Source organism: Mizuhopecten yessoensis, unplaced genomic scaffold (genome assembly GCF_002113885.1).
Source record: "Mizuhopecten yessoensis strain PY_sf001 unplaced genomic scaffold, ASM211388v2 scaffold11033, whole genome shotgun sequence".
Lineage (NCBI taxonomy): Eukaryota > Metazoa > Mollusca > Bivalvia > Pectinida > Pectinidae > Mizuhopecten > Mizuhopecten yessoensis.
Window position 1 is genome coordinate 41,352 of NW_018408845.1, and position 14,372 is coordinate 55,723.

The window sequence follows — 14,372 nt, forward strand, 5'->3', positions numbered from 1 at the left end:
ACTGATTTTTTTTTTCATTTGTGAAAAACCAAAAGTTGCTTGAGTAATGAAATACTTAAGAGATTGATGAGATGTGTTAGTGCTGGTAGCTGTAAATGTATTTGTAAAACATGCTGAGAAACCAGGAGGTAATTAAACAGCAGTAAGAGTTACATATCATTAGGTCTGCCCATATACATCTACTTTAGTATGTGTAGCTTCAGAATAAGTGAACTGTAAAAATTTCATGTAGTTTGTTTCATTGAATATTGAAATTATGACAAACAAATCCCAGCGTGTTGAAAATGAAATGAATCCCCAAAGGATCAAAACCAACAAAAAATATGCATAGCATTTGAAAATTGTAAAAAATAGTCCAAAATTTTGTAATATTGTTCAATTGCTGTGAAGCTTGAAACGCTTTGTCCTTGTGTAGAATGTTGTCATGGAGTCATTGTGTCTGTTCCAGTGACACTTTAACAGATACTTAGCTGTCAGTGATAGCTCTACTGTCCCATTCATTTATAATCAGATCAGTTAAACATTGTCACTGACAGCACCAGGTGTATATCATCATAGAAACTAACGACAAATACATCATATATAGGAGTCAGGACAGATGACATGGTTATGTCACACAATATATATTTCTGACATGAAGGGTTGCTGGAGATGATTGTTATTTTGTAGTAGATAGTGTGGATAGGGTACAGGTGTACTAAGGTCTTCTGTAGACATACGTTGTAGTAGATTGTTTGGACAGGGTACAGGCGTACTAAGGTTTTCTGTAGACATACTTTGTAGTAGATTGTGTGGACAGGATACAGGCATACTAAGGTCTTCTGTAGACATACGTTGTAGTAGATTGTGTGGACAGGGTACAGGCGTACTAAGGTCTTCTGTAGACATACTTTGTAGTAGATTGTGTGGACAGGATACAGGTGTACTAAGGTCTTCTGTAGACATACTTTGTAGTAGATTGTGTAGACAGGGTACAGGCGTACTAAGATCTTCTGTAGACATACTTTGTAGTAGATTGTGTAGACAGGATACAGGCGTACTAAGGTCTTCTGTAGACATACTTTGTAGTAGATTGTGTGGACAGGATACAGGGTACTAAGGTCTTCAGTAGACATACTTTGTAGTAGATTGTGTGGACAGGGTACAGGCGTACTAAGATCTTCTGTAGACATACTTTGTAGTAGATTGTGTAGACAGGATACCGGCGTACTAAGGTCTTCTGTAGACATACTTTGTAGCAGATTGTGTGGACAGGGTACAGGCGTACTAAGGTCTCTGTAGACATACTTTGTAGTAGATTGTGTGGACAGGGTACAGGCATACTAAGAGACTAGTAAAAGACTACTTTAATGTTCCTCACTGCAGTTGTTCATTGTCAATTGAACATTTATCAAGAGACCATCAGCATTAGGAAACCACCTTTTGGAGTTTCCAAGGGTGGTCTCGTAATACAGGATGTTTGAATACTAATGTAATATGTTACCCATATAAACCAAAAATGATTTCTGAATGGACAGGTGGAATCTTTTACACAGAAATGTGTAACATGATACCCTAAAGAAGGTCTGGTATACACAAGCTGTAGTATATATTATGCATTTTTTTACACTCTACATGTTTACAAATATTTTTTTATATTATGTTACAGAAGATTTCAAATTGTCACCTTCCTTGAATTCAGGAAAAAAATAAACTGTTCTCCTTTTTGTAATCTTTTTAAGCCCATTATAATATCAAAAGGTTGGCTGTTCAAAGTGTCTTTCATCAGTGGTTACTGCCTCTGCTTGCTGTGCATCCTTCAGCAATATTTTCTCAAGAAACTTGAGAGATAATGCAGCCCCCACCCCCCTCTTTTTGTGTATGATTAATATTTAGATTGATTGAAAGATTGATTGTTGCCATGAGGACATATTGGATTTTAATGGCAGTTATAATATGTTATTGCTATACAGCGTGTATGAAGAAATAATGGAGGATTTTTTTTATAAAAATATAGTGTTCCCAGTTAAACATTAACAAAACTCAGTCTAGTGTGCCTCATAAAGATTAATATATATTTTTGACAATTTAAAAAAGAAAATGAAAAAAATATTTGTAAGTGAGAAATCAATGATTATTACTTTTGAGCTATTGTAACTTCAACAACATATAGTTTTCATCTAGAACTCAAAACGTGTGCTATGCTCTCACACAATAGACAATGATAAATACATGTCTATATTTATAGATAATTATATATCTATATAATTACTACATGTATTATTTTGCAATATGCCAGTAATCTCTAGGCTCTTCATCCAAAAGTACTGGCTGCAGGAATCCTCTAGGCTCCTCATAGAAAAACACAATAAATAAACATATCCTCAAGGACTGTCATTAATATCACATTAGGCAGCAGGAATTCATTCTCTGACAATCGAGAATGTCAACATGGTAGTTTATAGCAATTTGCAGGTCTGTAGCAAAGATGATTTGGAGGGAGGCAATGGAATAGGTTCTGTGTAAAGCCCATTATCCCAATCCAGGTCCTATGTTCAAAGACAATGTATCTTTTGATTGTGCAACAGAATATGTCCAATATTTTTTTTTATTACACAGGGTAAATTGTTTTATTGTCAAATTCCTAGTCCTGAAGTTGTCATTTGTATGTAAATACCTGAATTGTGTTCATCGAGCCTAAAACTAAGTTTTGTTTATAATAAATATTTCACTTTTTTCCAGTAAAAATAGAATAACGATACAGTTTATCCTCAGGATAAGTTACTATAGTTTGACTGGTATTACTCTTGTTGTTTTGTTCTGATTTATGTATCATCCATTCGTTTGTGTCACGTACACATTTCTCCAATACCACATCAATATTGAATTCCACTGGTTTTCTATCCTGCTGTATAAAGCTACCTTTTATGATTGCTGGCATTGATAAGCAGATCCTACTGTCAATATTGCTGATTTTAAATACATGTATAGATTTTAAACAAAAGATTCCTGTTTGAAAGCATTCTGAAACCCCCCCCACTTTTTTAATCGAAAAACATTTTTTCGGGTATCAAATTAGAAGTTATTCTGTTCATGAATGATTTTGAGGTCAATCTACCACTAAGTTGAAAAATTCACCTTAATATTATTCATATAAATGATTATTTATATAATGATCTTGTTTAAAGTTACAGTACAATTTACTGAATCACCCTCTCGTTCAGTTCACACATCTACCCATCTAATCAACAGAGCTTTCTAGACCATCATATTTGTTTCTTTCTAGCTACAATCATCAAGATACAGTGACTATATCCTTGGATATTGAGGTTTGGGTTCTGAAGGTCAAGGTCACACTCTCCGTGTATGAAATCTTCATAATCCTAATTATGTATGACCTTAAAACTTCATGGGATTATTTTTACCAATGAGTGATAAAACCTGATTTTTGGTTCAGAGGTCAAGGTCAATGTCGTAATGACCCATTAAATTGTTCTGGGTGGTCGGGTGGTGCAGTGGATAGCGCACTTGTCTTTCACCATAGCGGCCGGGGTTCGATTCCCCGATCAGACGTGAAAAGGTTGGGGTCACCTGCCCGAGCACCTGGGATTTCTCTGGGTATTCCGGTTTCCTCCCACACTAAGACCTCCCACACGCTAACATCCGGGCCAACAAGAGTGATTAATATAAGTTGAAATAACTTGTTTCATAATTGTTGTAAAATAAACAAAGTTTATATTTATATTATATTTAATTGTTCTACTTGGAACCTTTAAGCTGCACAGGATGAAAATGCATCCAGTGAGGAGGATCAAAGTCACAATGAGCCATTTTGTGAACAAATAAATTTCAATTCTCAGTTTAGCATCTTCCCCTCCTGAGACCTTGAAAATCTACAGGATGACTTGATTAGTAGAGTATATGACCTCTATTCATTTCTAGTCAAAAAGTCACAGTGACACATCATGCTAAAACAATTCTGGACTCTTAAATGGTTTATCTTCTAGAAACTCAAAAAATACACAGGATGACAGTAACCCTTTGAGACACCCTCAAGATTTTGGTTTGAAGGATGACTAACGCATTTCTAGGTGTTTTTTTAGCTCACCTGGCCCGAAGGGCCAAATGAGCTTATGGCACGGTGCGGCGTCCGTCGTCCGCCATCCTTCCGTCGGTGATGATATTTGGCCAGCAGCATGCTTGGATGAAGGGCTACCAAGTTTGTTTAAATGAATGACCTTCATCAATTTTCAAGGTCACAGGGGTCAAATATGTTTAAATCTTTTAAACAATTTCTTCTGAATAACCGAGAGGCCTAGGGTGATGATATTTGGCCAGTAACATGCTGGGATGAAGGGCTTCCAAGTTTTTTCAAATAAATGACCTTGACTTATATCCAAGGTCACAGGGGTCAAATATGTTAAAACATTTAAACAACTTCTTCTGAAAAACCAAGAGGCCTAGGGTGATTATATTTAGCCAGTAACATGCTTGGATGAAGGGCTGCCAGGATTTTTCAAATAAATGACCTTGACTTATATTCAAGGTCACAGGGGTCAAATATGTTTTTTTTTTTAACAATTTCTTCTGAATAACCAAGAGGCCTAGGGTGATGAAAGTTGGCCAGTAACATGCTGGGATGAAGGGCTACTAAGTTTGTTCAAATAAATGACCTTGATCCACTTTCAAGGTCACAGGGGTCAAATATGCTATAAACCTTTAAACACCTTTTTCTGAATAACCGAGAGGCCTAGGGTGATGATATTTGGGCAGTAAGATGCTGGGATGAAGGGCTACCAAGTTTGTTCAAATAAATGACATTGACTTATATTCAAGGTCACAGAGGGCAAATATGTTTTAAACATTTAAACAACTTCTTCTGAATAACCAATAGGCCTAGGGTGATGATATTTGGCTAGAAGCATGTTTGGATGAAGGGCTTTAAAGTTTGTTCAAATGAATGACCTTCTTCTTTTTTCAAGGTCACAGGGTCAAATATGTTCTAAACCTTTAAACAACTTCTTCTGAATAAGCAAAAGGCCAAGGGTGATGATATTATTATAATGTCCTTGTTCGACATTCAAGGTCACAGGTGTCATATGTTTAAATCTTTTAATAGGTTCTTATGAATGAAACACTGATATTTTGCCTGTAGCTGTATTTTAGTCTACTTTTAAGATTACAAGTGTGAGATTAATACCAGGTGAGCGATGCAGGCCCATTGGGCCTCTTGTTTAAACGAGGAATGCAATTGCCTGCATTAATTACAAGCAGTGATAGCACCAGCCTTTTCTAAGGGATTGTTACAAGCAGTGATAGCACCATGCAGCCTTGTCTAAGGGATTGTTACAAGCAGTGATTATAGCACCAGCCTTGTCTAAGGGATTGTTACAAGCAGTGATAGAACCAGCCTTTTCTAAGGGATTGTTACAAGCAGTGATAGCACCAGCCTTTTCTAAGGGATTGTTACAAGCTGTGATTATAGCACCAGCCTTGTCTAAGGGATTGTTGCAAGCAGTGGTAGAACCAGCCTTTTCAAAGGGATTGTTACAAGCAGTGATAGCACCATGCAGCCTTGTCTAAGGGATTGTTACAAGCAGTGATAGCACCAGCCTTGTCTAAGGGATTGTTGCAAGCAGTGATAGAACCAGCCTTGTCTAAGGGATTGTTGCAAGCAGTGATAGAACCAGCCTTGTCTAAGGGATTGTTGCAAGCAGTGATAGCACCAGCCTTTTCTAATGGATTGTTACAAGCAGTGATAGCACCAGCTTTTTCAAAGGGATTGTTACAAGCAGTGATAGCACCATGCAGCATTGTCTAAGGGATTGTTACAAGCAGTGATAGCTCCAGCCTTGTCTAAGGGATTGTTACAAGCTGTGATAGCACCAGCCTTTTCAAAGGGATTGTTACAAGCAGTGATAGCTCTAGCCTTGTCTAAGGGATTGTTACAAGCTGTGATAGCACCAGCCTTGTCTAAGGGATTGTTACAAGCAGTGATAGAACCAGCCTTTTCTAAAGGATTGTTGCAAGCAGTGATAGAACCAGCCTTGTCTAAGGGATTGTTGCAAGCAGTGATAGAACCAGCCTTTTCTAAGGGATTGTTACAAGCAGTGATAGAACCAGCCTTGTCTATGGGATTGTTACAAGCAGTGATAGCACCAGCCTTGTCTATGGGATTGTTACAAGCAGTGATAGCACCAGCCTTGTATAAGGGATTGTTACAAGCAGTGATAGAACCAGCCTTTTCTAAAGGATTGTTGCAAGCAGTGATAGAACTAGCCTTGTCTAAGGGATTGTTGCAAGCAGTGATAGCACCAGCCTTTTCTAAGGGATTGTTACAAGCAGTGATTATAGCACCAGCCTTGTCTAAGGGATTGTTGCAAGCTGTGATAGCACCAGCCTTTTCTAAGGGATTGTTACAAGCAGTGACTATAGCACCAGCCTTGTCTAAGGGATTGTTGCAAGCTGTGATAGCACCAGCCTTTTCTAAGGGATTGTTACAAGCAGTGATTATAGCACCAGCCTTGTCTAAGGGATTGTTACGAATGCAACCAAGAAGTGTTAAAAGATATTCAAATCAAGCTGTTGATTTGGTTCTTTAGCTGTTTATTGCACTCATAATTGGCATGATTTAGGTCCTAAACGTTTGACTGTACTTATACAGAATTTATAGGAATGCGTAGAATTTAGTCATAAAATTTCATAAAAAAAAAATTTGCAAGTCTACCAGCTCATAGCACTACATTTCGTTCCTATAGCTACAAGATGTGAACACCTTAACATAAAATGACTCAAATTCCTGAAGATTTGGACATTTGTTTGCAGCAAATCATTCATTAATAAGGGGCACTCCAGTTCCAAGTAATTTAAATCTGATGCCTTTGAAGCTTCATTAGTCCTGCCTTTCCTAATTGGCTAAGGTATTGCCCATCAATTTAACAGTAGGCTCGTTGCATGTTCCCATTATACATAATCAATCTTTCCTGAAGAACTGTTCCAGATGGTATTGATGAAGAATTGTGTGAAACATGTGGTTGTGAGATATTTAGTGCCTACGTTGTTTGCATTCAGATTGTAATAGCTGTGTTAAATAGCTACGAATTTCAACCAGGCATTTATCCATTTTTATATATGATCTGTTTGGATAAATGAATATGTACATCTTTGAATACACGTAGTAAGTTTTGAAAGGTGGGTGAGAAATTAGGTTGGATGTGGAACAGGATCTGACTTTCTTGTTTTGGTGATTCGATCCCTTAAGAAATGAAATATATGATTCAACGTGAGATATTTATCAATTATTGACTTTTGTTGAGGTGAACATGCAGTTATAATGACCTGAGAAAATAATATTGACAGAGGCATTGTCGAGGTCAATATCACTTTATCTGGCCATATAACCATCTATTCACAAAAATGAAAGTCCTTTATTGTTATGCTTAACAAAGATTTAAGCATTAAACAAGATAGAAGTGATGAAAATTGTATGGTGGAAAGGACTGCATTTGCAGAGAGCATTGTCACGTTACAATTGAAATGACATTATAAAGTCAATATTAACTTGCTTTTTCTAAAAATAGTAACACAGTCAATTTCAAAAATCACCAACCTCCATATGATTGAGATCCAACCAATGGGTGTGTAGTAAAAGTGTGAGTCATCTGATATTAATTATTACACCCTATATGAGCTACTGTCAATGAGGTTTTTGGGATATGTTTTGTAAATTTCGTGAATTTTGAAATTGTTACTTTTAGAAGTTTTGCTTTTTTTTTTATTTCCCTCCTCACCTACAGTAAATTTTTCAAAGTAAAAATTCCACCTTAATGGAGTGATTGTAGTTCCAACAATCATGAATTTCAAAATAAAATGCACATAAGAAGAAAAAGTACTTGTGTACCCCATTTCCCCCCCAAAACATTCGTCCATGAGAAAACCGTAATAAAGTTCACAGATGACAAGGTACATTGACCTCAAGATACTAAATCCTTGTACAATCATCGATGTGGTTTTTACCTTAACAAATGATCTAACACAAATTTATAAAGATGTTGGACTCTATAGCTATACTATATTTCGCTTCAGTAATTACTAATTGTAGTATAAGATTAATAACCCGAGTTTTTGTATTTTACAGGTGTCATTACATGAATTCAATGCCAAAAATGCACAGTTCCGGATCCTACCTCGGTACAAAGTTAAGTCGGAAGGGGAAGTGGTAAGTGTTTCTCATAATTCTGTGCCATCTGACACATTGGGTTCATAGAATCATTAGTTTTGTTTAAGATTAGCACTACAGATTTGATTTAAGATGGCAGTTATGATACAGAAAGTGGGCACATCTTGGTCCTCTTGTATGTGGCTGACAATTTGTTTGAAGTACATTCAGTAAAAGCCAGGTTGTGTAGTGGTGAGCTTTTAATGTTCCAATACATGAATCATTGGAAATTCATTACATGTACAGAGTTAATTGTTCTCAATGTTAAACTGAAGTTTACCTAGATGTGCAGGGTTATAGTAGCATCCTCCCTCTTGAACAAATTGAAAGGCGATGAACAGACTGATAGACAAGTTGTGTGAAGCCGTTTCAATGGTGATGAGCTCTGTGTAGACATCACATGTTCTGGTGGTAGGATATGATAGTGACGGAGGAAGCATTTAGTTAACTTGTGTCCTACCTGTGTAGAATATAAATGATGATATATCAATGACAGTACTGAAATCAGACAGTTACTTATTCAGTTACTAGGAACTAGGGTTGGTTGCTTTACTAGGTGGCTCTTTGTAGAACTATGGTTGGTTGCTTTACTATGTGGCTCTTTGTAGAACTATGGTTGGTTGCTTTACTAGGTGGCTCTTTGTAGAACTATATGGTTGGTTGCTTTACTAGGTGGCTCTTTGTAGAACTAGGGTTGGTTGCTTTACTAGGTGGCTCTTTGTAGAACTAGGATTGGTTGCTTTACTAGGTAGCTCTTTGTAGAACTAGGGTTGGTTGATTTACTAGGTGGCTCTTTGTAGAACTAGGGTTGGTTGCTTTACTAGGTGGCTCTTTGTAAAAGTGATACAGTTTCTGTGTCAGTTCTGCTGTATCACTTCAGAACAATCCAATTCATGCTCTTCAGTATGAATGGATTTTGGATCATATGGGCTAGACGCATACAGAGCTTGTGAAAGTGTTGTGGTAATACACATAGCTTTATATCAATAGAGAAGAGAATAAAAACTTAGAAAAAAAAGACCCAGTACCAATTTTGTCACAAAATTCTGCTTTATAAAACATAGCTTATGGTATCTATGATAACATCATCAATGGGAACCCTAGAACACACTGGCAAATTAGACCAGTGTTGATATATCACTTTGGTGAATAAACATTTATGTCATTGAGTAAGTTAATTCAATAAAATAAAACTTGTCTGTATTGAACAAAAGCTCTGCTTTGTATTCCTAGACACATTTAATACATGCAGATATCACGAGAAGGAATCCATCACCAGAACCCTCAAACAATTTTGTATTGTTGTTGTTATAATCTTCTACAGTGATCTGGTAGCCTGATAGTAATTAAACGAATATGATGTCTTGGTCACCCTCTTGTTTGAAAGAACTAATGTGTGGGCGGTCACCCATCAGCCACTTCTATGTTCAATGCTCTGTTGCTTGGAACTCGTTCAATATATTGCTGAATACCATTTGTTTCGTAAACAATCACATGTGACGTGGGTAAACATGGACTGAATACGGTTCTCATAGAATTTGATAAATGAAACTTTTTGGTAGGAATAATCTACAGAATTATCCTGAATCTTGGGATTTTTTTTTTTATACAAAAGTAAACATTAATGGAAAGAATTTGTGCATAGGTAAAAATAAAATATTTTAGTACGATTTTAGCGTAAATTGATAAAAAGTTGTAACTGTTCCGCAAGATGGAGAAGACATTTAGATATTATCAGCAGCATAATGATAAACAGTGTTTATAAATACTACTCATGGAACTCCGTAATTATCTATGACATGAATTATTGGCAATATGAGGATTGAGGACCAGACATTAAACTGCTACTATCTACTGACATCTGTGGTAGCCAATAGTTGCTGTACAAGATTGGATGATAAAGCTTTGACATTGTGTGACTGAAGTGATGTCGTTTGTCTGTGATATTATCTGTATTGAGATTACAAATATATTACATTATGAGAGTGATCTGGGACACCATACATTTACAGGCTTTTTCACAGGACAGTGATTATTTATCAGTACTTCTCATCCAGAAAGCCCAGTTTTAACAGTTTTTACTCAACACATGTTCTACAAATATTGTACAAATAGGATTTAATATGACCCAGGTCCGGTGGTACAAGAGTAACATCGTTTATACTTGATAGAATTTTCATAAAAAAATAAAAATTAAAGTAGTTATATTTTTTGGTCGTTGTTGGAATATTTCTAGTACGCCCACCTTGGCATGGCATGTTATGTATCGTCTTGTTTATCCATCAGCAATGCAGTTTCCGCCTCATAACTTCACTATTTATGACACACCCTGACCAAACATCCTGAGGTGGTAGGAGTTTAAGACAGCAGTACTCTGGGGACCATCCGGTGTTGTTAAGTTCATTCAAGGTCAAAACTACCAGTCAGATTCACCAAAGGTCATTCAAGGTCAAAACTACCAGTCAGATTCACCAAAGGTCATTCAAGGTCAAAACATCCAGTCAGATTCACCAAAGGTCATTCAAGGTCAAAACATCCAGTCAGATTCACCAAAGGTCATTCTAGGACATTCAAAATCAATTTCTATGTATTTTATAACGATCACATGTGTATCCTGCATTTAATATGTACACACATAATTTGTTCTATCTAAGATGCTGCAGTTTAGTGCTAACAATTAATAAAATTACTTCCAGTAAATTTTCCCCATATTTGAGAGTTTGGTTCACTGGATAACATGAATGTCTTTATTCGGGTGTTTAGTTTGTACCTTACGTACCTACCCAAGTGTGTAAAGATGTGATAAACGTACAATGTGGACTCTGTTCGGAGCTTGTCAGGTAGAACGTGTCCCATCATCTTATTGTTATCTTCTCCCAGAATGTCAACCAAAACATAATGGCCTGAAAGTGTCACAGCTTCAGTGTTAAAACGGGTGTTACTAGATCTGACACTTAAGTACTTTCATATGATGTGATGAATAATTTCAGAGCCTGTGATCATTGTCATTAATGTAGGAACAGACTTTAAATCCTCATAAAATATAGCTTCCTATTTTAGTTTTCAAGCTGAATTGATTTCTAGAATATAATATCTAAGATAATATCAGAAAATATCTGGCACAAATTCATGAAAATTTAACTTTTCATACTAAATTCTGATGCCTCCAGTTATGGTAAAATTAACTATTTAATCGGTCATAATCATCTGAGTTCACTTAGCTGATGCTTTCCAGTGGACATTTCATTGACAAAATTAAACTGACCAATTGAGAAAGAAACTTTTTTCAGCTTTCATTAGTGTGGATCACTCTAGGAAAGGATATACTTAAAAAAGTTTACATTCTGACATGATCCTCAACATTTCAGGGGTTACACTCGGTGTGTTCTCTGCACTCCTGGAATATGTCATGATGAAATTAAATGCTCTGCGCGCACCACATTGTGGATGATACAATTAATCTAGGTTGTGTGATTCTTTGATGGACACCAAAAGAATCATGCAGCAGCATTATGGTAAAGTTGACAGACTAATTAAGCTTTTGAAGTCGGATATCGCTCCTCTGTAATCTTCAAAGGACGGCATCAGTCTAGCGATTGGTCAATTTTTTTCTTTTACCTGAAACCAATTTTATGGCATGCCTTCAATTTTGTCATGACAATATGGGTGTAGAGAAGGTAACCCCTAGAATATAAAAAAAAAAAATGTCTTAAAAAATAGTATACCTCTTTGAGAAATGTATAATAGGCTTTTCACAAGGATTTTAAAATTGCCTATATTGTAAGTACTTAATGATTTAACAATTTGTTTGACCTGTTTATAATTGATGATACCTGTAACCGTTGACACCTCATCTTTTATATTTCTACACTAGCCGTTTGATCATAAACTTACCCCTTATGTTCAACATTCACAAATTACAAACTGCTGTACCGAGAAATTAAATGCATCACTTGCTAACACAGTGTGTGAAGTTTGTGGTTAATCAACACAGCTTGAGCTTAAAATAAATATTAAAGATACATAAAAATATATAGACATTTAGACTTGTATTTATTGTAAAAATATCGAAATTTGAAATGGAGCTATGCAGAGAACTCTCTAATCCCTCACTCTGCTGAAGTACAGCTTTCTGAGAGTGGTTTATTTACTCCCATTATATCTAGATGTATGTGTATGTACTATATGTACAATCTAATCTCCATTTTATCTTTATTTATAACTTCAGTTTTTATACTCTCAAATACATTCGGTAACAAGCTCCGAAGTTCCCATGAACCGAGACAGTTTATGTTGGGATAATTTGGCCAAGATTTTCCCCTTAATCTCTCTTGCTTTCTTCCTCTATTTAATCAGGTAACTCTATGGTTTGTGCCTGTGTTATTGTACTTGTAAATTCCACAGAGAAAAACTTACCTGTTCGTAAAAGTCTAGGGGTGATAAGAAATTAGACTGTACTGGGTCAACTTCACGTTCTTAGAACTTGTTCATTTACACTATAAGTGATTGCTGCGTTATCTTTATTGGGTAGTAAAGTCACACGCTAGTATTACTTAATAAATAAATCTATTGGAAACACCAGATTTGTAAGGCATTACGGCAATTTACTACTTCTGAGTATGTGTTTATTTTCATTTGAAATATAAATATAACATATTCCTGTCATTTTTAAACATTTTGAATGCAGAGAGTTCATACAATAATCCTCAAATACCAAATTGATTAACTTAGTTCCTTAAATTCCATAATGTAACGTTGCAAAAATAACGGCACCACCCAGACTCTGGATCCTGTTTGTAAGACTGCATGGTATTTGCGTGTGCATCATATTATGGCAGTACAAGTGTAAGCTGTGATGTAATTAACGGAGAACAATGTGTATTTACAGCTGGCATGTAGGTGTTGGAGGGAGGCCACATCCTCAGACTACCCATCTGTTTCCCTGATTAATATTACGTATTTAAAAAACATTCACCTAATCATGCTAATGACTTCATAGTCATGGATAGCTGCTGCTCTTTGAAACATCGATAGTTAGGTATTTGAGTCGAAATATTATAAGATATTAGTTAAAAACATTTTATCAGGATTTCATTTTGTGTGTTTAATTGCCTTATGACTGGCATAGCTAGTAACAACTGGTAGTGTTACCCTTACCACTACTGATACCCTTACCACTACTGATACCCTTACCACTACTGATACCATTACCACTACTGATACCCTTGCCACTACTGATGCCCTTACCACTACTGATACTCTTCCCACTACTGATACCCTTCCCACTACTGATACCCTTCCCACTCCTGATACTCTTACCACTACTGTTACCCTTACCACTACTGATGCCCTTCCCACTGATACCCTTACCACTACTGATACCCTTACCACTACTGATACTCTTACCACTACTGATACCCTTACTACTGATACCCTTACCACTACTGATACCCTTACCACTGATACCCTTACCACTACTGATACCCTTACCACTGATACCCTTACCACTACTGATATCCTTACCACTAGTTACTGATACCCTTACCACTACTGATACCCTTACCACTACTGATACCCTTACCACTACTGATACCCTTACCACTGATACTCTTACCACTACTGTTACCCTTACCACTAGTGTTACCCTTACCACTACTGATACCCTTACCACTACTGTTACCCTTACCACTACTGTTACCCTTACCACTACTGATACCCTTACCACTACTGATACCCTATACTGTATAACATGAAATCTTCATTGTGTATACATTTTCCTGGTTGTTATTGAACCACAAAAATAAATACAACGAATTTGAATGATTTACATGTCTGCTGTTTGTTGATATAGGATATGAGAAACGGACGAAAGTTTGTACCACAAAACGATCTAAATGGCTTAAAACTAGGAAGGAAAGTACCCACGAACATTTTGTGTTTTACAGTATTCCTAATGTAACACAGTGACACTAATAGTTTACCAGTGACACTAATAGGTTCCCTGCCTATCGTAGTGCTTGTGTTACCCCTATCGATAGGATCGTCCCCTATTGCCAATGTTACCTGCTCTGCTAGTGCTGGTATTAATCCTATTGCTAGTTTGACGTGACATTGTGACACAAACAGAACTGTTTTTGTTACAACAACCCCCTCCCCCCCCCCCCCCCCCCCCCCC

At 36.5% G+C, this 14,372-nt stretch overlaps 1 protein-coding gene across 1 annotated transcript in view; it reads left to right on the forward strand.

Moving 5' to 3' along the window:
* LOC110464789 (inositol 1,4,5-trisphosphate receptor type 1-like) overlaps nt 1–14,372 on the forward strand; it is a 133,172-nt gene that overhangs the window by 3,653 nt on the left and 115,147 nt on the right. The window contains exon 5 of the mRNA XM_021520214.1: nt 8,117–8,197. Coding sequence (XP_021375889.1) covers nt 8,117–8,197 — 81 coding nt within the window. The remainder of the gene's footprint in view (nt 1–8,116; nt 8,198–14,372) is intronic.